Raw genomic sequence first — 23,784 nt, 5'->3', positions numbered from 1 at the left:
TTTAGGTAACGACAATGCAAACAATTCCTCATCAATGTTTTATCACTATAGCAGGGGATGTGCAGTTCACACAGTTCTTGAAGCATCCATCAGGCTCTATAGTCCTTGTGTCGTTCTGACTAATGTTCTTATTTCAGTGAAGCTCAACCCATGATTACTGAGACAAACTAATTGAGCTGGCTTGTGCCCTGTGCCCAGTCACTGAGACAAACTAATTGAGGTGGCTTGTGACCTGTGTCCAGCCACTGAGACAAACTAATTGATGTGGCTTGTGCCCTGTGCCCAGTCACTGAGACAAACTCATTGAGGTGGCTTGTGCCTTATGTCCAGTCACTGAGACAAACTAATTGAGGTGGCTTGTGCCCTGTGCCCAGTCACTGAGACAAAGTAATTGAGGTGGCTTGTGCCCCTGTGTCCAGTCACTGAGACAAACTAATTGAGGTGGCTTGTGACCTGTGTCCAGTCACTGAGACAAACTAATTGAAGTGGCTTGTGCCCTGTGTCCAGTCACTGAGACAAAATAATTGAGGAGGCTTGTGCCCCTGTCTCCAGTCACTGAGACAAACTCATTGAAGTGGCTTGTGCCTTGTGTCCAGCCACTGAGACAAACTAATTGAGCTGGCTTGTGCCCTGTGTCCAGCCACTGAGACAAACTAATTGAGCTAGCTTGTCCCCTGTGTCCAGTGACTGAGACAAACTAATTGAGGTGGCTTGTGACCTGTGTCCAGCCACTGAGACAAACTAATTGATGTGGCTTGTGCCCTGTGCCCAGTCACTGAGACAAACTCATTGAGGTGGCTTGTGCCCCTGTCTCCAGTCACTGAGACAAACTAATTGAGCTGGCTTGTGTCCTGTGTCCAGTCACTGAGACAAACTAATTGAGCTGGCTTGTGCCTTGTGTCCAGCCACTGAGACTAACTAATTGAGCTGGCTTGTGCCTTGTGTCCAGTCACTGAGACAAACTAATTGAGCTGGCTTGTGTCCTGTGTCCAGTCACTGAGACAAACTAATTGAGCTGGCTTGTGCCTTGTGTCCAGCCACTGAGACTAACTAATTGAGCTGGCTTGTGCCTTGTGTCCAGTCACTGAGACAAACTAATTGAGTTGGCTTGTGCCCTATGTCCAGTGGCTAAGATTGTTAGAATGAACCGGAACCGAAAATTTCAAATTATGTACTTCGATTTAAACAAAAAATTCTGTGAACTCGACCGCCGATCACACAACTATATTTGTACTTCGATTTCCGATTTCAAAATCAAACCCCCTGTTTCTTTCCCGGCAGGTGTGGTGGGTTTGTAAGGGACACCAAATCAAAAAATCAAACGAAATTTACCAATCAAATAAATCACAGGGTCAATCCCTATTTTAAGATCAAAAGATGAAAAGCTGACTGGCCAGAGTTGATATTGAGTCGACTCAAGTTCCTTCATGCAGTTCTAGAAATGGTGTCGACAGTCTCCAGTCTCAGTGCTCTATAAGCTGTGATCCTACTCATCAGTGAAGGATACCCCAAACTCTTTAAGAAAATTGTCTAGATTTAAATGAATCTATTCAAACTGGTCTAGTTGCAAGGCTTGGATACGGGCCATAAATAACTTTTAAAATGAATTCTAAATATGATTCCAGGAATTCCGGCCAGAAAACCTGATTTCATGCTGAAACGTTACAAGAAAGAAAAAAGAAGAACTGTCGAAGAAGACGACGAAGAAGATGATCCCGACAAGGAGTGGAACGCGAAGCCTAAACCAGAACCGATGGCTAACATTTTCAAACCCCTCGTGCCGCCCAGTAAGAGCAAAATAGACACCTCGTGACTACTGCAATATCTGAAGGGATTATTAATGGGATTGTCTTCAATTCTAGGGCAACATAAACCGGCACCTCAGACTAAACGACCCAGAGTTCAAGTGAGTTTTATATCTAATACGGCATCTAGTTTGGGTATGGAGTCAATTGAATTGTAACCAAATTTATTTTCAGCTTCCCCTTTGTGAACTGTATGAGACGGAACCAATATCAAACCGGCCGCAACGTAACATCGCGCGCAAAAATTATTCCGAACTAGAAATGCCCGAGGATGACAAGTTTATATGTAAGTGTTCAGAGATCAACCCCTTTGATCTCCCTGATCCCAGCGTCATATTGTTCATTTGTGGAATATTTTTTAGTTTGTGAAATTTGTAATCAAGAATATCTGGATGGTTGCGAGGAACACGGAAAATTCATCATAATCAACGACTCGAAAGTAATTTGTATGAAGAGATTTTTCAAAATCATTTGAAAATAGAAACAAGAAATGAAGAAGAGATTGAATTTATTTCACAGGTGCCGAAGGGAAAACCCGATAGAGCGTTTGAGACGGTACCCGACGGTTTAATGGTGAAGAAATCGAAAATACCGCGAGCTGGAAGAGGTGTGTTTACCGATAAACTGCTGTTAACTGGTCTTAGATTCGGACCGTACGAAGGAGAACTGCGATCACGCTACGACGAAATGGAGGTTCATAAATCTGGTTACGCCTGGCTCGTAAGTAAAATCAAGATCCATGATTTCAAATAGTTTACCAGATTATTGAGTGGGTTTTGTTGACATGGATTATTTTCATTGGTCTCAATGATGTGCAGGGTTTACTGAACTTAGGTGAGAATTTTGAATTTGTATTTTACAGATTTAAAATGTAAATCCCAAGTTCATTCCTTGAAAATGGTTTTTAGCATCAAACCGAAAATTTGGGTTTCCGAAATTTTGGGTTTTCAAAAAATTTCGAAAAAAATCTTTTAAATAACTTTTTCGATCTCGTGATTGTGGGATTTACATCTTACTTGTCTCTCGTGATTCATGCGCAGTTTTACCTCGTTATTTTACAGATTTGTCGAGACGGTAAACCACATCATTTCATCGATGCCAGTGACGTGAGTTTATCAAACTGGATGAGATTTGTGAATTGCGCGCGAAACGAGGAAGAACAGAATCTAGAAGCGTTTCAATATAACGGAGAAATCTACTATAGAACTATCAAACACATTAATCCCGGTAGGAAAAGTTTCTTCGCGATAATCTGCCATTTCGTCATCAGCTAGAATCATTAGATTCTATCTATACCATTAAAATAGATAACATTATCATTTTAAGATCGAAAAGAATCATTTTTCGTATGAAATTGTTTTAAAGGTCGTGAACTGTTGGTTTGGTACGGCGAAGATTACGCGAAGGAAATCGGTATCGACTGTAAATCGAAAGCTTGGGGGAAATCGTCACGCGATAAAACCGTGAAAACAACGATGAAAATCATCTCGAAAAATCGACCCAAGAATATGGAAATTAAACCGCTCGGCGAAATCAAATCTTCGACACTCAACATTTCACCGGTTCAAGGTACCAATTAATTCATCCAATTTTCTCAATTTTGCCTCAAATAAAGAGTCTAAATTGATGTTTTTCTTTTTCTAGCCGATAAATATCGTTGTCCGTTTTGCATCTGGCCAGCGTTGAGTACGGCCAATACACTGATGGAACACATCCGTCGGAAACACCCGGACGCCGACCCCGCCGAGGTTCGTAAAGTAGCCGATCAAATTTACATTAAACTGCAAAAAACTGATGAACAACAAAAAACATGTGGAGTTTGTAGTAAGACATTTAGTAGAGCCGCCGATCTGAGAAGACACATTAGTGTCCATACAGGGATAAAACAGTTTGAGTGTAATGTATGTGGAAAAACTTTCACTCACAATGGTAATTTACAGACACACATTAGTGTCCATACAGGGATAAAACAGTTTGAGTGTAATGTATGTGGAAAAACTTTCACTCACAATGGTAATTTAAAGAGACACTTTAGAATTCACAGTGGAGAGAAGCCATATAGATGTTCAATATGTGATAAATCATACAACGATAGCGGTAATCTTCAGACACATATGAGAATACACACAGGCGAAAAGCCATATGTATGTAGTATATGCGGTATGAGATTTACTCGGAGTAGTAATCTACAGACACATATGAAACTGCACAGTGGTGAAAAGCCATATCATTGTGATTTATGTGATCAATCATTCACTCAACGCGCTGGTCTATATTACCATAAAAAAACCAAACATTCTGTGTAACTTCAATAACTGTTATTTCATGAAGTATTGTTATATAGTGTCAATCTCTCCCTTTCTCCTCGTAATTGTTATTGTTAATTTGTTCGTGGTCTCCTACAATCTTGTGCAATCAACATATATTTTCAGTTGAAGTTTTCATATGTAGTTTAAAGATTTCATCTATTATATAGGAGTTGCCCCCGAGTATCCATTGAGGCTCTATGTATCATTTTGAACAAGTAATTTTTTTCTTCAAGAGAGAGCGATTATTCAAATGATAGTTTTACTTTATATTTGATTGTGTTTAATCTCTATTATGCAATATTATTATCACTGTTAATGTTATTCATCACATATTATATAAAGTGGTTTATCACAATTTAAGAGAATACATTCTGTTAAAAGTGTCTTTACTATTGTTAAGTTAATACAAAATACTGTATGCAGACTGTGTATCTAGTATCAATTTGTGCAATCAATCTCAAGAGATTATATTATTTGAATATTACTGTTTTAAAGTTAACTGTTTTTCAAGAGTTCCAGGTAAAAACATTCTGTAAATGAGTTCTATGATAAGGAAATACCTTATGCAGATTGTTTGAGTACAAAATGTTAAATGTCTTTTTGCGTGTTCTGTTTCTTTTGTTTTTGTTGAATAAAAAAGTTCTATTTATTTTAGAAATACAGACTGTTGTCTACTGATCACTTCTGAGGGGACGAAACCAGTACAAATTAAACTCAAATTTAATATTAATTGATAACTTTATTATTAGCTTAAATAATTATATATTAATAATATACATTTCAACTGAAATATTACAAAACACAAAGAGAGACCAGAATTAAATCACTTTTAATTAGGTATGAATTCTATATCATTTGAAGTCTCTAAGTTTATTGAAATTAATCAATAAATGCTTCACTTCAACCAGATAGAATTCCTAATAAATAGAAGTTGATATGTTTTTTATTTTCAAATGGAATAACAATAATAAGTAAGACTCGGAATTTAGATTTAACAAGTAGAAAAAATCTTATACATAAACTGATTACAGATCCCTCCATTTTCAGGGTTCACCTGTAAACTATGTACAGTAAAGGGCTATTTATAGTTCATCGTACACATTTTTTACACGTTTATTTTGGTTTCATGATCTCAAAGTTTTTCCCAATTGTCAAATCTTATCAGTCACTTTATCCAAATTCTATCCTCTTTTTAAATTTGGCGATAAATGCATCACATTATCATCGGTCGAGTTTCAAAAATGATCGACCATTACGACGACGCTGTTTTTCTCCACGCGACCTTGAGCTACGCCGTCGATACCGGCGAGGGTCATGTTTTTCCAGTGCGTCGGTTGACCGGTCGGTGAGTCGCTTGATTTCAGGGAAAATGACCAACTGTCGGGATTCATCGAGGCGCAATGCGGTAACCTTAACTCTACGGGCTGTTTGAATTGCAGTCCGTGCGGACCACACATCACGAGCGGACTCAAAAGGGTTTCACCTGAAAATAAAGGAAGATATGATTAAAGATAGAAAGGTAGGGGTCATCGATTAAGTAGGCATGGTCATAGGAATTAAATAAAATAGATTTGAGTTTTATGGTAAGGTTGCTGCAGATTTTGTTAACCCGCATGAATTAAGGAATACCAACCAATAAGTTAATACAGTGGAACCTTGTTATAACGAACTCAGATACAACGGTTCATCGGATACAACAAGTATAGAATTTCGTCCAAAATAAGAAAAATTTGATATTATTGGTTATAACGAACCAGTCTCACGAAAAAAATTTAAGCCTAAAACGGTTATTAATTGTTGTCCTCATTGAAAATACGAAGTAATCAATGGCGATTACATCAGAAATTTGAATCAAACTTTTTTGTGAAACTGGGATTTTCTGGTCCCTTGAAGTTTGCTGTAACATGGTTCCAATGTAGGAAGAAGTGGACGATTTTTTGTACACTCCCTCTTCATGGGTTTGTAGATAATTTACGAATGAAGTTATGATCCGATTTTTAATTGATAAATCAATCGTTGAAATTAATGTAATTCATACCTTTAGTTTTATCGAGTGGAGGTAAAATGTTATTATCCTGACAAACTTTAAAGTAAACCTCTTGATTTACACCGCGTGGTATAGCACCTTTAGGTATGTGAATACTGACTCCTACAAAATAACAACAATACCATACTAAATCATTCTCGTCAAATCAATGAACAATTTCAGAATTTAGGTGAAGTATATAAATCTTACCAGTTTCTCTAGATTCGAGGACCCCTCCGTTATAATCGAACATGCCCTGAGCCGTCGCGACCACCGTCTGTCCATTCAGATCATCCATATCCTTCATATCGTGATGCGATACCGGTTTAGGCGGAGCGCCATCTATTGGTAAACGTTCTCGTGACGCAGACCTGAACAAATGATAAACATGGTTATAGTCAAAATTCGAATCATTGTAGAGTATTAATTTCCTTTTGATTAAATAGTTTTAGAAATAATTTTTCTTAATCTACAAAGATGTGTCTTGTAGACATAATAGATATGGGTTTAATGGTCAGAGGCTGCAGATTTAACCAAAAGAAGTTAGTTAGAGTTAACCAGTGGATAGTTGACATAGTGACAAATGAATTCACATCATAACCATGGTATTTGTCCACCAAACAAACCTTTGAGTAACTGGCCCCAGGTTAGCTTAGAAAAATGCTGTTGACCTGGAGTGGAACTAGCAAATGAAAGTTTGCATCTCTAACCCAGAATTATGCAAAGGTTAATACTAAAAGCGTACAGTGAGATAGTATGATACAGGGGTATGCCAATATTCAGCACCAACTCAGAAAGAATATTGTATTACAGAAATATATCATAGCTAGTCATTAGAGTAGAGTATAATGAGTTTTAGTTTCTAAAGCTTTTCAAGGGTTGATATATCATAAATATTATTTCCCATAGCAGACTAAACTACTGTTAGAGTCAGGTACCTATTCGAGTAACTATGACGCCTATTATCACCGTACAACGCCGCCCTGGTGGCGGGTTGATGCGAACCGAAACTATGGCGTATACGACCTTGATGCGTATCAGAGGTCGTCTCTCCGGCGCTGCGAGCCCTAAAGTTCACATTTACACTGATATTAGAAGACAGAACAGAACAGAACAGACCACATCTACAAACATTGAATAGTCGAATAATTACCTGGCTCTGGAGATTTGCCGATTGTAAGGGTCCATATAGGAGTCATTATCATAGGACCTTCCACTATCATCTTGTCTACAAATAGGTAAAACACATCAATGTCATTCAAATTGACTTCCTTCATTTAGAAATTGTGAAATAATGCGTGAAGTCGAATGAATCTTACCTGGCTGTATGACCACCAGGTGGCTCTGTATATCTCATCGCGTTGTATCTATCGATGTCAGGCATACTGCGCTGTTTTAATTTAGAATCGTCGTCCGGAAACATCGACGGCGCCGTTAAGAACGGTTTTAAAGATGGGTCCGGTCGAACCGGATCGAGAGTCGATTCAGACTTCGATCTCGAAGCCGGTTTCGGCGCGACCAACGGCCGACTCAAATCGTTCAACTTCGCTTTATCGACGTTCGACCGATTTACGCGGTTATACGGATTAGCCGTACTACGAGTGTATTTATACGCATCCCCCGATGACGTGTTACGATTCGGAGGAGGTGGTGGAATTCCGGGAATCATGCCGAATTTCTCGCGTAGTTTCGAATCATCGTGTTTATTCGCAGGGTTCGACGTGTATTTAGAGTAAGAATCGCTGCTGGAACTGTGAGTTTCAGCGTTCATCTAGAATCGAAAATTAAATAAAAACGCCTCAGTTTGAGGAAATCATGCAGAAATAAACTGAACACAGTACACTACTGGGTCCGGTTCCATAGACTTAAGACCGGTCTAAGACAAACTTAGTTCTATAGCCAATCTAACAACTTAAGATCATTCTTAAGATTTAAGACCACTTTTGGTCTTAAGTCTTGACTATGGAACCGGCCCCTGAGCAGTTATCAAACGTAGGTCGTCACCAGCCAAATATGTGTCACGAATAAGACTTGCACAAGGTAGAACTATCATCAAAATATGCTTGTATGCCCTATTATATCTATCTTCGTAAATCAGTTTCATGGTTTTGAGGATGAAAATACTGAGTTTACTGTTTCATAGTTCCAAACCATTGTTTACTGTGTTCATGCTTACTTTCTTTATCATGCAAAATATGAAATAAATTGAAATTTTTTTTTTTTGATGAACATCTTGTTCGTCGCATTCTGATAGAGAAAACATGTCCTACCTTATTTTCGAATGTGCGTTGTTCCCAGTCACCGCTAGAGGGCCCCTCTACACGATATACCGCTGCTGCAGATGAATTGTAAGATATTTGAGGTTTAGGTGGAACTGGAGGTTGATACGTCATTCCATATGGATCAACTAAAATAATAACAGACACGGAATTAGAAATATCACAATTTGATGAAATTCATAAGAATATTCATCCATCTTTCATTCTTCCCTTACCTTGACCATTAGTCTGTTGTTGGTACCGTAAACGCTCACTAGGTGTCAGTGTTGCGTACGGATCTATTTGAGCTCGCGCATCGCGAGGTAAACTGCGGTGTGTGAACTGCGTATTGTTGTAATACCGGTCGCCAGGCAACGCGTTCGCCGGATCGCGTTGGAAGACGTCATCATTGTTGGGTTCGTAATACGCCGGGTGTGTTTGAGACGACGGGTACGACTGACCAGGTTCATACGCACTCTATAAATATCAAAATAGAACAGATCATTATTAATAGAATACTGGTAAATACAACCAGATGGCACCACTAAGAGTCAGTTTAACGCACCTTCCTATAATCAGCTATTGGATGATTTGCTACCGCGGTTTTCGTCGCTAAGCTCGGATCTGAAGTTGTCCTCGATATTTTCTTCCTCTCGTAAGCCGGATATTGAGGTGATCCGGGCGTCGCCGTGCTGTGATGTCTTAGCGTCAACGCCGCAGCAGATTCCAGCTCAGACTCCGGCGACGACGCGTAACTATGACGATCGGTAGTCGACATCGGGAACAGGAAGTCATCCTGATTGGCCGCGTCCATTTGATCGTCTTCCGACATCCAAATCGCCTGACCTTGACTGTTTTCAATCAGTTGTTTCACTTTTTCAAACCAGTCGTCGTTCGTTGAAGTCAAAGGAATAACACCTAGAAATTCATGACAAAATACAAAATTTTTAAGAAATTCTAAATCAAGAATGGGATGAATTTAAACTACAGAAAATAAATATCTCAATAATTTGCAAATTTTCCTATGGAACACTTTGTGATTTATCTTAGTCAGTCTGTGGAACAATGATGCAGTTCCTTGTAAGTTAAGAGTTAACTCGTTGAAAATCATTTAACTTGATTAAATTTTTAAAAATCATTTTTTAATCATTTGGAATCATTTAACTTGAGAGTTCACTCAACACTTTGGAACCAGATCCAGCAATATAACTTACCAGTAAATAAATGACCGTAAACCTGTTCCAATCTGACCGACTGCTCATAAAGTTTCTTCGAACTTTTCGGCGAACCCTTCACGAATTTATGCCTCAATTCTTTAATCATATTTTTTCCGTCTGCCTTCAGATAAACGACGATCGGGTAGTAACCGGCGTAGTTTAATCGATCCACGGCGTTAGGGGTAACGTCTAGTAACGCGTGACGATCGAGGTCCATTATCTCACGAATGGAACCTAGCTTTATGATACCCGGGTTATTACCCTGCTGATCAGCTTCTGAAATACCGAGTATAAACAGTTCATTAGAATTCATCATCATCAGTTTCTGTTATTTTGCAGCAAACCCTTTCATTATTCAAATGTGATCAGTGAACACTTACGTGGAGACATATATTTAGGACTTGTTTTTAATAATCGTTCCCTGGCAACATCGGCAATAGCTCCGTAAATCACAACGGGTCGCACGAAATTCGCTAAAATTAGAAACAGCGATCAAGTTGTTTTATTCGAGAAATTAATTTTGAAGTTTTTCATACGGTTTTAGCGACAGTGAGATTCAATACCTTGTCGTAATAAAACTCTTTCATATGCAGGGAATTTCGAGACTGGATTCGCTGAAAATAGAGTAGAAAATATTCAACATAAATATTCACAAGGTTCAGAATGTATTGTAGTCTTTAAATGAAAGTGATTAAGTTTTTGGAATATTTGAGCATTGAATCAACTATATTTGATGATAGGTTCTGAAATGTAGCTAGTAAGACAGGCAGCTAGTACAGTGGTGAAATATATTACATGATAGACTGTTCCCCTAATAGTAGCACTTCAGATAGACTGTTCCCCTAATATTAGCACTTCAGATAGACTGAGCTCTGATAGAAGCACTCTAGACAGACTGATCTCCCTGATAGTTAAGTACCACTCCAGACAGACTGATCCCCTCTAGCACTCCAGAGGAAAGAAATATTGATAAATATTTTACAGAAATAGATGATTTGATACATATTTTGTTCGTAGCTTCAAGATATATCATGCAGTGCAACTCTATATAGATAGAGGAGGGAGGGAGGAGAAAGGCTGCGTTCACTAACTCACCATTGAATTTAGCTAAATCACAAAAATTACAACAACACTCTTTTACTAACATTGTTAATTACACAGTTTAAATCTAGATGGCGCTGTACTGATACTTACAGAATATCAACTCTTCCCAGTGCTCTTTACTCAACGACTTAGTACGTCTGGCACTCTTCCTTCTGAAGAAAAATCCGCGTTTCGGTTGAGTCTCTTTGCTATCCTCGGTCGTACTTGCTTTCTGACGTTGAGCAAGAGCCAACTGTTCCGCTCTAGAAAAACAATTCAAACATAGTTTATCAATCTAACCATCCAACTTCAGTTGAGAACATGCTTATGCTGTATATCAGGCCAAGGTTGTATCATATTTAATTATCTAATTTGTCTCTTTATATTCTGGATTGCATATAAATCTCTTATTTTGCTTTAACACTAGTATTCCTGAAGATCAGGATAGTCGAATAAACTACACTAGCTCAAGGAATACAGTATTCCTGAAGATGACAATTAGGATATAGTCAAATAAACACGTCTAGCTCAAGGAATCATTTCAAAATCTTTTCTGTGATGTATCATGGTATTTGATAGCATTTTTTTTCGACGAACCTGTTTTTATTAGGAATGATTCCTTTTTGTGTTTCCTGATTATTGCCTCCTATTCTCACAGCCTGCCACGAGCCGACAACTCCGTTGTGTAATGTATCAGTAACGTGGAATACATCTCCGATACCGAACTGTATCAAACCATTCTCAGTATCCGTGTGCGTGAAATGAGTCCTGCACAAAATTCAAACAATATCCATTTAGCACATTACAAAAAATAGTATTTAATCACACTTGATTGCTAGCGCCCCCTACCTGATGTAAAATGAATCACCGAACTCGCTGCTATGAATATATCGATCGTAATCCTCTCTACGATGCTGAACGATCAGGTTTATTTGTGTATTTAAACTCAGTAACAACAGCACGGCCTCTTCTCGAGTTTTACCTCTCATATCTACATTATTCACCTAAACAGAAAACAGACGCATGTTGAATACGATGAATTGAGCGGATTTCATAAGAGAAAAGATTGAGTAACTACAAGAGATCCTCGCTTGCCATAAGTGGAATCCTCGATTGCTACAGTAGCGATGGAGGTTTCCCGAGTTAGAATCTACTCGACTTACTTGTAACAATAAATCTCCCTCTTTCAAGCCCTGTTCGTGAGCTGGGCTACCGGGCTGTACTGTCGCTATATAAATACCCACAGCATTGCCACCAGCGAGTCTGATACCAACATTAGAATCTTCTTTGTAGAAAGACACCTGCCGAGGTTCCGGACTGTAAGAGACAAAAAAATGTTACATTAGAAATATTGTTTTGATGATCTTTAGTTTTTACCGAGAACCAGAGCCCAGAAAAACCAAACTTCAACCAAAGGCATTTTGTGAAAACTGATTAATGATAGAGAACATACAATATAGTTCTGTGACAACCCGGTAACTGATGGAGGTGAAAGAGACACATCTGTGAAAGGGATTTCAAGACCATAAAATATCGTAATGGTAGATCATGCTAAATACTGTTTACATCAGTGAATAGACACAACTCAGTGATGTATAGCAACTCTTTAATCATCTGCTCTAAATTGCTTTCATTTATCAACAAGAAAGATATCTCAAAAGGCTTATTCCATTTTCAAAAGAATTTCGATGAATTTTAAAGCGAAAAAAGATTTGCAGAAAAGCCAAATCGTCGTTCTTTTCAGGAAAAATTACCCGAGCAAAAATGCACAAAATTGCCACATAAAACATTTATATACATTACCTACAGAAAGGGGAGTTGATTTGACGAATCCTGAATGAGAATAATTAATTTCAAACTCAATTTGAGCGATGAACACTGTTTATACTCGATAGGGATTAATACTTACAAGCTATGCTGTCTAACCGACGGGGCTGGTAGTTCATTATTGTTCACCGATTTATAGCTAGATGGCGCTGCGATGTGACTAGGATGACCGCGGTACGCCGGATGAGACGCTTCTTTGCCCGGAGTCGGAGGCCTCGGCGGAGGTTCTGTAAGATTTGAATATTTCAAACATTTCAGATAAGATATTCCCGGAATATGATCAGATATTGGATGCAATGAAACGTACCAGCTTTTATATCCATATCCGGCAGCGGGGGACGTGGAGGGGGTTCCTCGTACGGCGACCCCGAGCCTCCATCTGAATTAGCTTCATACGTCTGGTTATAATGTCGATCGGCATAGGGGGCAGCACCGTACTGCGTACCGGCTCTCCCGACTCCCCTCTCCGTGTTATCGAGTTTAGGCGTGAATTGTCGAGCTTCGGATTTCGGGAAATTGAAATCTGAAAATAACAAGCATTCATTTTTTAAATACAAGTATTTATTGATATGTAGAGGACATTAACATATTTCATATTGAAGATTGATATGATTATTATAAAGAGCCCTCTAGTGGCTGAGTTACTCACTATCTATAGTCGGTTCACTGTTTTGTTTTTTATGTTTAATGTCGAGTGGCGAAGTTTTCGTCGATTTCGAAATCATCAAATTCAATTTATCCTTCGATTTCTCGATGATTTTCATCGCTTCCGTCAGCGACAGATTCTCGGCTGTTGCGTTGTTAATTTTCAGTACGGTGTCGCCCTCTTTTAGTCCGCCGTCCTGAGCGGCAAGACTATTCCCCGTGATCTCTTTGACGTAGAGTTTACAACCGAGAACGATTCCATATTCTACAAAAATCAGAATCAGATTCGAAATTAAGCGACGGAAAAGATTCAAGATTTAAAACTCAAAAATTGTGAATTTTCGGGATTTTTCACTCGAGAAGATGCACACAATATCCGTGTATGATGAATAACGTGAGAAATCCCATAATGAATTCAGCCAAAAATGAAAAGTACACCTGATGATGGCTATTAGTATTTAGCAAAAACATTGCTCAAATGTATAGATATCATTTTAATATAGAAGTTTTCATTTTTGGCTGAATCTATTGTGGGATTTCTCTCAGTTTTTCAAGTAACCTACCATCTTTTTTATTTTTCTTGTTTAACGTCACTTTGACTGGTTCCGGAGTCGGTTCATTGTTTCCTATCATTAGTTTCCTACTAACAACCTGCGAATAACATAAGAACCCGGTTTTAGAACCCACTTTTCAATCTCAAAGATTTAAGATATTTCTTTGATTGTACTTACTAAATTAACGGTGTTTCCAGATTCTTTCAGTAATGAGATAGCGTACGCGTGGTCGACATTATCTAAAGGCACGTTATTCACAGATATCACACGATCATTGATACTAGAAAATAAACACATTTCATTATTTAAAACATTTCGTGATTAATAATAAGAATTCTCTGTTTAGATTATAAGGTACCCTCAGTGAGGGCTGTTTCTGCTTATTAGGAGGTTCCTTTTGCCACTCATCACCAGCAAGAGCTAGATAGACACCAAAAATTCAAATTCCCTGATTTTCACGATAACAGTCAGAATTCCCTAATCCACAAGATCCGTTCAGTGAACCTATGATAAAATCGCAATTTAATGAATTTCAAATATAAAGATGATTTGACTTACTGTAGTTTGCCTTCAGCCGGGCCGGCTTTTAGCACATCGGATATAGCTATGGAAGGGTCTCCGCTGGTGAAGTGTGGACTGTCTTTACCACCGCTAACCGCAATACCGAAACCAAACCCGGCGACCCTATTCAACGTCACGTGGTGCGTCTCCCAAATAAACCGGTCACCTCCTCCCTAAAAATACAGCATAATCAAACATGGAATTAATAGAACGAATTTCATTTCAGGGATAAGAATAGAAAATGGTTTTTTAAATTTCTGTGTAACCCCTGAAAGCAGTGGTTTTTACTGGCTTGTGTCTGGGATAAAAATCGAAAATAATAGATATCATTTTTTTCAACTGGTTATTTGTAAAATCTTGTCTGTTTATTCTGTAACACGTATTATGATAAGGAATAACATCCCCAGTGCACCACCAACATCTCCCCCACACACAAACACACCTCCAAACATTCATTCACAATCTCAGAAAACTGTTACCAGAGAAATAACATTAATAGTTTTATCTGTTTGTGTAGTATCCATGAGATGGGATTGGAAGCAAACATCACTCTCTTCAGAGATAGAGAGAGGGAGAGGAGTGTGAGCACATGAATGTAACCACGAGTTATCAAAAATACATCGAACAACAACATGAGGTCTAAGATTGAACTCAGAACTTACCAGTTGCCAAATCTGATTTTTAATACATTTCCACTCATAATCCTCTGGTAATCCAACCCTGTGCCCTTTAAAATGATAAAATCTCATTGTTCTGTTCTAAACACTGTTTTAAAATTGTCACAATCCCTTTAGTCGCCTGTCTGCGCTGCTCGATGCTGAATTAGCGTTATACTAATTTTTGTAGCAAATGTCAAATAAGAATTTTACATTTTGCTACAAAATTTACGCGAAAAAATCCAATTTGAATATGCTTTACGTTTGCTAACATATTCCAGAATGGTCGGTCGTCGCGTGACGCTCGCTGAATATCGTAAATATAATATTTCATCCAAAGTCAACAATAACTTGACTTCCCGCAAATATTACAACAGGCAATAACAAATTAATTTAAAACTGCGTTGTATCCCGGCACTCAGGCACTCCGCGCTATCAATAACCGATGTCACTCCGGAGTTGTGAAAGGCATCAGAAACCCCTCAACAATCAGGGCGGTTATCATTTACATAACCGGTCACACTAAGCAGCAGCAAATTCAGAGACGTCGATATGAAAATTGTAGCAAATGAGAAACCGTGAGTGATTGTCATCAAATCTCCGTGAATGATTGTCATCAAATCTAATCAGAGAATACTGAGGCAGATTAGAAAAACTATTCAATAGAAAACAAGAGAAAACAGATGAGATGAGATGAGATAAGACCCCTCCGGCAAAAACTCCTATAACCGCAGTATCACATGAGAAAGCTTTCACATCATCAATATTAGAAGAGTTTGCAAAAAAAATTATCAACGATTTTGAAAAAGTAAATGAAAGGCGAATCATGTAACGAACATCGATTTGAATGGAGGAAAGTTTTCCGAACAATTTATTCGCGAATGTTTAAAATTTGACGATCGCAATACAGAAATGGCCGTTATTCTCATGGGTTTTCAAATGAATTAATACATATTCATTTTGTAAATGAAAGAATCGCGTGGTTTAAATTATTAAAACTATTCCATTCTCTAGTCTATAGAGAATATGACCAGTTATCACTCAGTTACCAACACATAACAACGCAGAATAGGCAGATATCTGCATGATTGACTATATATTCAATAAATACTAACTAAGGACCCGGTTCCACGGTGCAGAGTTAATTCATTGAAAATCAACTGAATTCAACTCACACTAACTCTTAAACTGACAACTGTGGAACTGGATCCAGAATTTAGAGTTAATTCTAACTCACAACTTTGGAACTAGATCCAGGCATATATAGAAAAATCGCAAATGAAAAAAAATCAAATAGCAATTCTACAATTCTCTTAAATCGGAAATAGCCTGATTAACTATAGATCCAAGAAGTTTAGAAACCGTTCAGAACAGTCAGAAATCCACATGAAAATTCCGCACAAATCGTTTTAGAAATCCTACAAATATCACACAGTCTATCTCACTGTATCCCTACATCTCAAATAATCTGCGATATTATCGAGATATGCGCTTATTAAAATCTCGATATTCTGAAATATTCCGATATAGTGAAGAGTAGCTCTTCATCGGAGACTTTATTAAATACACTCCGATACTTTGTTCCTCTTATCAGCACTGGTGGCGCTGCTTACCTCGTTCCCTCGGCGACGGGAGATTGTCTCATACGCGTTACCGCGGTTACGACCTACTGATTAATTTTCGTAAGTAATCGCATTAATGGTGAATTTCGTGCTTAGAATCAATAATAGCAGCTTCTCCCGGCAGGCGGGCGGGGAGGGGAGGGGAATTAGTCTCTTCAATCTCCCGGGGGTGTGGGGAGCAGGGAGGAGTGAGGCAATCTCTCTACGGGATGAAACCAGTCAAATAGATAATGATGATGATGGATGGAGTATTTCAGACAATTGGGACCTCATCGTGAGAATTTTAGATTAAAGATAAACCATTCGGTCTTACCACTAAATACCATAAACTCCTTCAGTCTTAAACATCATTAATTTCAATAGAAAATTAATGAGTTTGATATCCAGCTGATATATCAAACTGGATAAATGAAGGTCTGTAGCTCACGCCTTTAAAAAAAAAACAGTTTTCATCAAAATGATTTTCATCTAACACAAGTTTGAAGCATGTAACATTACAGATCAAACAGCAAAGACACGAGACAGAGAGAGAGGAAGAGAGACAGAGAGAGAGGAAGAAAGAGGGGGAAAGAGGGAGAGAGAGAGAGAGAGAGAGAGAGAGAGAGAGAGAGAGAGAGAGAGAGAGAGAGAGAGAGAGAGAGAGAGAGAGAGAGAGAGAGAGAGAGAGGGAGAGGGAACAAAGAGATCGCTGAGAAGACAAATTAGAAATTCATTGATTTCACAAATCAAAGCAAAAGTTTTGACAAACTTTTTGAAAGATGAGAAGTTCTATCTAATTGATATTTCTCTGTGATGAAGCATGACGCACGCACAGTAGGAGGATGGACGCATCATCGGCGCTATTATCAAATCACGCTAATTATCAAATAAGACAGACTAATTACGCGTTGTATGACTCTCTCCATCAGTCGACATCTTATAAATGTTTGAACAGAGACAACTACGGAAACAGTAACCATGGTAACAAGACGATAGCTCCTCGTCACAGTTTACAGCCGTTCTACTCACTTATAATAAATAGCTATTACTGTTATATATACTGTATTTATCAGCGGCGGCCGCCGGCAATAATTTACTCGATGACATTTCTTTTTTTAATAACATGTTTTGGACGAAATTGAAGCGAATTCGCAAAATATTATTAAAAGCTGTCAAAAATCGGCAATTACTCGCAACGCATCTGTTCACAGCTCGCACTTAACTGATTCCTCTTATAAAACTACAACACACTCCAGTGGTATTGATGTTATCAAAATTATCATATGAAATATCGAAATTATTATCAACTGGATGATGGACAACTGCGTAGGACGTGTACACATAGTTATTAGTACATTCTTAAAAATTTCTTAAAAACGAAGTTGAAACCTCAAAGACAGGAATCATAGAACTGGACGGAATAATCGTGAGTATCTGTCACAAAGATAAAGATAGAGAGGAATTTAGTGAGGGACCACCCTTAACTAATAGAGTAAGTCTAGCCGCCGTCCTTATCATTTCCTCTGACATTTCTATCGATATTAATGAATTCAGACAATACTTCAGTGTATAATATATGAATACTTGAAATTCATCAAGGGGTGATATACACGTTCAAAACATATACCTAACTCTTTAACTTTCACCTATATCAAGAACTGTCATTGAACCCACGCGATAAAAATAATCATCTTTACATTGACCAAGACACCTCAGAAAATTACGGCCTAATTTGATTCTTATTAATCAAACATATGTCATTTGACAATAGTTTTTACAAAATTGTGAATAGTTATTTATAAGATTGACCTCTTGGTTGAAAGTCATGTCAGGTTGGTCAGGTGGTCATCTAGGAGTTAAAAATTCATCTTAACCATGGATTTTAAATCATTGATTTACAATTCAAGCAAATAATACAGATAGTTACAGATATCAATTCGAACAATATAATTCTGAATCACTATCAAACCTGGTTGAAACATTGCAACTGAACTGATTCTAACTTTAGCCCACAAACTCTGGACCAGAGAATTGAGATATTTAAAATACTTGCCCAATCATTGTGATATCCATCACTGATCACAACCATGAGTTAAAACAATTCCACGCCACATTCAAACTACATAACAGCAATCTTAACTCTACTGACGACAATTTGAGGCACCTCGAAATCAAAACCCATAATCTCCACCGCGATATAACCGACTATGACGACATTATTCATTTTTCATAAGGAATTCACAAAGACAGTCGCGTTAAGATAATACAATAAACAATGTACAATGTATGTCACCGTGACACAAACGCGAGCCTCAAATAATTGTCTATTGCCAAAAATGCTTGGAATTCTAATGTCTCATGTGTATATATATTTTAAGTTAAGCGCATTCATTGTCATTGCTTAAACCACAAGACCCGAAACAGACAGGGACAGCGAGAAAAAAATAGAGAGAAAGAGGGAGAGATTTCTGAAAGCAATCTTCTTCATTCTTTGCGCAAAACATTAAAAACATAAAAGAATTTTCAGCATAACTAGATTTGAAAAATAAAAGAATTCTTTGATCGACGGACAATAAGCTCGATTCGATTCGATTTTCTAGCGGTAAATCGTGAAATGACGCCGACCAGTAAACTGACCATTCGCTCATTAGCTTGACCTTACTGACCACCACTACCGGTACAGTTTTAAGGAGTGACAATGTTCTGACCGTTGACCAAATAGAACAATTCATATAAACATGGAATGTAATCACTAGTGAATTTAAACCCACTTGAAAAATTCCTCAGTAAATTCCCACGCTTGCACCTCTACCCAGTTCAATATAACCCCCATATTTATAACCTATTCCATATTGCTTTATCTTTATTCAATAAAATTAATAATAATTATCATTATAAAAGTCTTTCGCAAAACTATATTCAGATTCATTTAACTGTAATTGCTTAATCCCGAATCTGTAAAGCCTTGCCAAAAAATATTTCTTACGAATAACCGATTGCAGGTTTTATAGGTATAAAGCAAGGTTCTGCTTTGCACCCGCAGTGATTTAACTAACTATATACACTAACGCCATCACAATAACTAATAAACCGATGATCTCATCACCGTGGAAACAATAGACTGATGTATAGAGTTGAGTTAGCGGTCACATGAGGCAGGTGTTACAGTCGCATATTGGATTCAATTCACACAATATGAAATATAGCTTTACAGCTAATGTTGCAGAGACTCTCAATGCATTCATGCCTATATTGAAAATCAATTTCCATATGACCAGAAAATCAATACATTAAAACAGAACATTTAAAATATATGTTATATACATTAACACCTCTCTACACAACTGCTAAAACCATCGCTCTATTGCGCCATGTTTCCATCACACCAATACGTATCAAATATCAATATAGATATCATTGCATGTTTACTATACGAGGTAAATTGAGTACAGTAAACATAAGAGGGGTTATTACATCCACATAAACAAACACAATTCAATACATCTGTCAAATGACTTTTCAAATATGACTTTCAACTTTCAACGGAGTGAATAAAAATTAAATATTTGAATAAATCATCTGTGTAATAATAGTGTGTACCACATGCGTGTGCCCGAGGGTTCAACCCAGGATGTGTGCCCGAGGGTTCGCGTCATCTTATCAGAGCCACTTCATTAAGAAGCCCGCACTAAACTCATGCGACTTTAAGTGAGCTAATTTACTTGGCTCCCGACAATAGTCTGAATGACTGATACGGAGGTAAGTGGACTTAATAAATATCAAAATAATCATCAACATCGATTGATGCTTTAAGAGGCAATGGCTCTATAATATCAATTTATCTCAATCATTGAAATGTTGTCATAGTTTCAAATAAGCCTAGGGAATATTAAACCGATAAGCTCAGATAAAATGCCTGTTATATCTTATCAAGACACGAGCAATACATTAATTATTGAAATCGATAAATTATAGAATTGTATCATAGGGCAAAGAAATATTTGAAAGTCAATACGTATGAATTGTTTGAAGTTCCTCCCACACACATAATGATCACTGGTCGCTGATAGACAACTAACTGTGTTCGAATTTGATAAGGAATTTCATGAAAAACCAGTCTCACAGTTCACAATATCATTGCACAATAAGAGAAATATTTCACATGCAGATACTAAACTAATCCCACGGTCTCTACTAACCCCTCATTCATATTATCTCATTGAATATTTCGGAATGAATAAATTTCTGTAATTAGCCTAATTGATCTTCCTCCAAATATTCTATTCAATTTACCTATTTTAACCATTTCAGATCAGCTCCTATATTTCTATTCAAGTTTATAATTAGCCACACTTTAATTAATTATGTATACATATTTTTTGATAGTGCCTGCTTAAAACAATATCCCATTGAATAACTCACCGAATATGGTAAATGATAATAATAATAATTATTATTATCAAAATCATAATAATACTTTAGATTTATAAGTAAAATCACTTACCAATAGAATACATTCGAGCCAATCAAATATTTTATTTTTCCAATATTTGAATTCTGTTTCTTCGTTAATGTACATTTTGCTAATTAGAGTGTCTCGCTAATTAATACGCAATAAATTCAAATACCCGAGTGTGATAAATGCGCGCGTTTTGAATTGAGATTAAATCGACTAGATTAACTCTTTGAATCCATTAATCCTTTAATCCATACGTGATAAACATCATCTATGCAGCAGTTTTCCAGTCCGTTCTTTTTTATAATTGCAGCAGCAGCAGCAGCAGAATTGATATCTGCTGTGAACGTCGCCGTGTGTTGTTATTAAACTCTTAGTCAAATCAATATGAAATAGATTTCATCACTTGGTGAGTGATTGCATCCAACTGATCGGCGAGATGAACTGCTACCTGTTAAAACCCGGAGGAGGCTGGAGCTACAGCCGCACGCGTTTAAACATGTTCGACGAGAATGTGTCACAATAATAATAAACGCCAGTCAACCGACCTCTTATACCCGATAATGAATTGACCCGGCAAGGCAGGTGAACTAGAATAGACTGGTCTATTATACAGTGTACGGGGAAGTTAGCTTAGCTACCGCACGCATATGTTTTTAATATCGATAAAACAGTAATCCTCACTAATTCTAAATAATCCTTTGCGATCTTTCTCAATAATTGTCTTTTTCCTTTTTTAATAAATTTCATCGTGTCCAGAAAACTTCAAACTATTTCAGTTCAGAATTCAATTGAAAGCCTTGAAACGATCGATACCCAGAACACTTTGAAGTCGATCGCGATCTTTGAAGTTTGTGATCTTTGTTTTCGTTCAAAAGCTTTGATCTTTTTCGCTTAGGAAATTTCTGTAGATTATTGCGAAATATTCACCGAGCGGCCTCGGTCCAAACACTTCACTGTGTGATTTCACAATCGCTGGTCTATATTTCACAACATCACTGGATAGTGAGTGAGTCAGGGGTGAGCTACAGGGGGAGATCAGCGGGGTTACGAGTTACGAGTAAGAGGATTTCTACGGAGATCAGCCGATTATAAAACTCACATCGAATTATGTAATAAAATCTGTCATAATTTTGGTTCATAGCTCTAGGGAATAAAGCGTGGGCGGTAGTAGCTAGTGACATATTGGATTTAGAACCAGTGAATATCACGGGCAGTTAAACAATCCAACCCACAATTCAAACAATAGATTGAAATCTAAATTTGAGAATTTCAAATATTCTTTTCAAGATTCGTCAAATTCCTGAGCTTAGGATATTTTGATTCCTGGACATATCAGCTGCACAACCAACTGTTTATTCTGGGTTACTATACTCTAACTCCTATGCTATTATATAATATTAGTTTATTATTTTTAAATCCAGACAAACATCGCTATAGTGTTATACAATTCAGTGGTTTATTTGGTGATAAATTCTAGCTTTATTTTACATAAATACAAACTACAAATACCAGAAATGTTTGATCGAACGGACGATTAGGCAATACTTTTGACCTATTGGATCGTGATTTACAGGTCTGTGTGGTTAAGAACAAAGTCCTAACAAACAATTGTACATAATATAGACAAAAGGTCAGTCTAGAAATCAGTTAAAAGACTGAATATGAACTGATCTCAATTCAGAGTTAACTCTAACTCACAACTGTGGAAATGGATCCCGAGTTCAGAGTTAACTCTAACTCACAACTGTGGAAATGAATCCTGAGTTCAGAGTTTACACTAACTCACAAAGTGTGGAACTGGGAAAGGCTGGTATAGGCTACATCATTGATCTACTTGATCAAATACATGTTTCTGCATAATAAAATGAAGTCAACCTAATACTAGATATCATATGATCCAATGTGACAATGAACACACGGGTAGACACGGAGAGGTTAGGATCGGCCCATCCTTCCTTGATAAAAGATGTGAATATCCCACATGTATAGGGTGACACGTGTCGTCTACACTATGTTTTACACAAGAGATCATTATCAAACACAAAAACCCTTCAAATCTTTTTAACAAAATCTCTCGATTCATTTGTACATTTTAGCGCTTGCTCGGCGACGCGACCAGCTGGTACTAGACCCCAGCTGCAGCTCAGACACAAACCGGCACACTTTCTACAATATCGACAACGAGATCATTTGATTTCTAAATTTATCGATAACAATTCATCGATAGAATCATTTATTGTAATTTTGGGTGGCAGGCAGCTGCTCCGGAAAAATTCAATAAGTAAAGCCACTTTTTCCGTGTCAATAGTTGGTCTACATCTGCTACAACTATCTGTCACCTGCCTAACTCGCACCAGGTCTCGTGACCTGCCTGCTTCGCGCAGGCCCTCGTGATCTGTCTGCCTCGCGCTGGGCCATGTGAATCATATAAAACCCTAGACATTTCTAATTACAAATGTATTGAAAGCTTTCATGAAATTAATCTATTAGTAAAATGATGACAAGTTATTGCGCGCGCGCACGTGTGGAGGCACTATAGTCATGTATATCGTGCAGGCGCGTTACTGCTGTAATCTCAGATATATCACTCTATCATTTCATCATAAACTGATCGATGATAATATCATTAGAATCTCGCAAACGCTTTCAAGAGAATATCATTAGAAAATCTCAAAGATTTTCAAGTGAAGGTGATATGAGAAAAATCATTTTCATTAAACTAATGGATGCCATCAGCATCGCTTTAATATCAGATATATCAACGCTATTATGATAGTGAAATA

General features: G+C 37.6%; 2 protein-coding genes across 8 annotated transcripts in view; one reads left to right on the top strand and one right to left on the bottom strand.

The window, feature by feature from the left end:
- Positions 1-1,791: 1,791 nt before the first annotated feature.
- Positions 1,792-4,111, top strand: LOC141914154 (putative histone-lysine N-methyltransferase PRDM6). Its single transcript, XM_074805421.1, has 7 exons — positions 1,792-1,906; positions 1,980-2,091; positions 2,168-2,244; positions 2,325-2,525; positions 2,867-3,032; positions 3,171-3,374; positions 3,450-4,111. Exons 1-7 carry the CDS (start codon positions 1,841-1,843, stop codon positions 4,109-4,111), a joined length of 1,488 nt encoding a protein of 495 aa, XP_074661522.1. The 5' UTR covers positions 1,792-1,840.
- Positions 4,112-4,904: 793 nt separating this feature from the next.
- The window catches only part of LOC141913873 (tight junction protein 1-like), a 30,635-nt gene continuing 11,755 nt past the window's right edge, over positions 4,905-23,784 (bottom strand). For 3 of the 7 annotated variants that reach the window (XM_074805037.1, XM_074805036.1, XM_074805042.1), the window contains 23 exons: positions 14,283-14,458; positions 13,902-14,004; positions 13,734-13,821; positions 13,175-13,435; positions 12,833-13,048; positions 12,608-12,752; positions 12,502-12,531; positions 11,862-12,015; positions 11,548-11,702; positions 11,296-11,466; positions 10,810-10,961; positions 10,179-10,229; positions 9,996-10,088; positions 9,613-9,891; positions 8,964-9,316; positions 8,635-8,875; positions 8,411-8,547; positions 7,460-7,911; positions 7,294-7,368; positions 7,079-7,207; positions 6,351-6,511; positions 6,153-6,263; positions 4,905-5,597 (listed from right to left, as the gene is read on the bottom strand). In XM_074805037.1, the coding sequence (XP_074661138.1) occupies positions 5,350-5,597; positions 6,153-6,263; positions 6,351-6,511; positions 7,079-7,207; positions 7,294-7,368; positions 7,460-7,911; positions 8,411-8,547; positions 8,635-8,875; positions 8,964-9,316; positions 9,613-9,891; positions 9,996-10,088; positions 10,179-10,229; positions 10,810-10,961; positions 11,296-11,466; positions 11,548-11,702; positions 11,862-12,015; positions 12,502-12,531; positions 12,608-12,752; positions 12,833-13,048; positions 13,175-13,435; positions 13,734-13,821; positions 13,902-14,004; positions 14,283-14,458 (3,981 nt within the window). In that variant the 3' untranslated portion in view covers positions 4,905-5,349. Of the gene's footprint in view, positions 5,598-6,152; positions 6,264-6,350; positions 6,512-7,078; positions 7,208-7,293; positions 7,369-7,459; positions 7,912-8,410; positions 8,548-8,634; positions 8,876-8,963; positions 9,317-9,612; positions 9,892-9,995; positions 10,089-10,178; positions 10,230-10,809; positions 10,962-11,295; positions 11,467-11,547; positions 11,703-11,861; positions 12,016-12,501; positions 12,532-12,607; positions 12,753-12,832; positions 13,049-13,174; positions 13,436-13,733; positions 13,822-13,901; positions 14,005-14,282; positions 14,459-14,947; positions 15,065-21,046; positions 21,313-23,784 lie in introns of those variants that run through there. The other 4 variants (XM_074805040.1, XM_074805039.1, XM_074805041.1 and 1 more) reach the window with 4 other exon arrangements.

The sequence above is a fragment of the Tubulanus polymorphus genome, chromosome 12 (assembly GCF_964204645.1).
Source record: "Tubulanus polymorphus chromosome 12, tnTubPoly1.2, whole genome shotgun sequence".
NCBI classification, from domain to species: Eukaryota; Metazoa; Nemertea; class Palaeonemertea; order Tubulaniformes; family Tubulanidae; genus Tubulanus; species Tubulanus polymorphus.
Note: the sequence above shows the minus strand (reverse complement) of the source record. Positions and strands in the feature narration are given on the sequence as shown.

Excerpts from the sequence above, each read along its gene's own strand:
- LOC141914154 (XM_074805421.1), top strand. The coding sequence starts at position 1,841 with ATGGGATTGTCTTCAATTCTAGGGCAACATAAACCGGCACCTCAGACT. Across the intron at positions 2,526-2,866 it reads AATCTGGTTACGCCTGGCTC|ATTTGTCGAGACGGTAAACC; the intron begins GTAAGTAAAATC and ends GTTATTTTACAG. Across the intron at positions 3,033-3,170 it reads TATCAAACACATTAATCCCG|GTCGTGAACTGTTGGTTTGG; the intron begins GTAGGAAAAGTT and ends ATTGTTTTAAAG.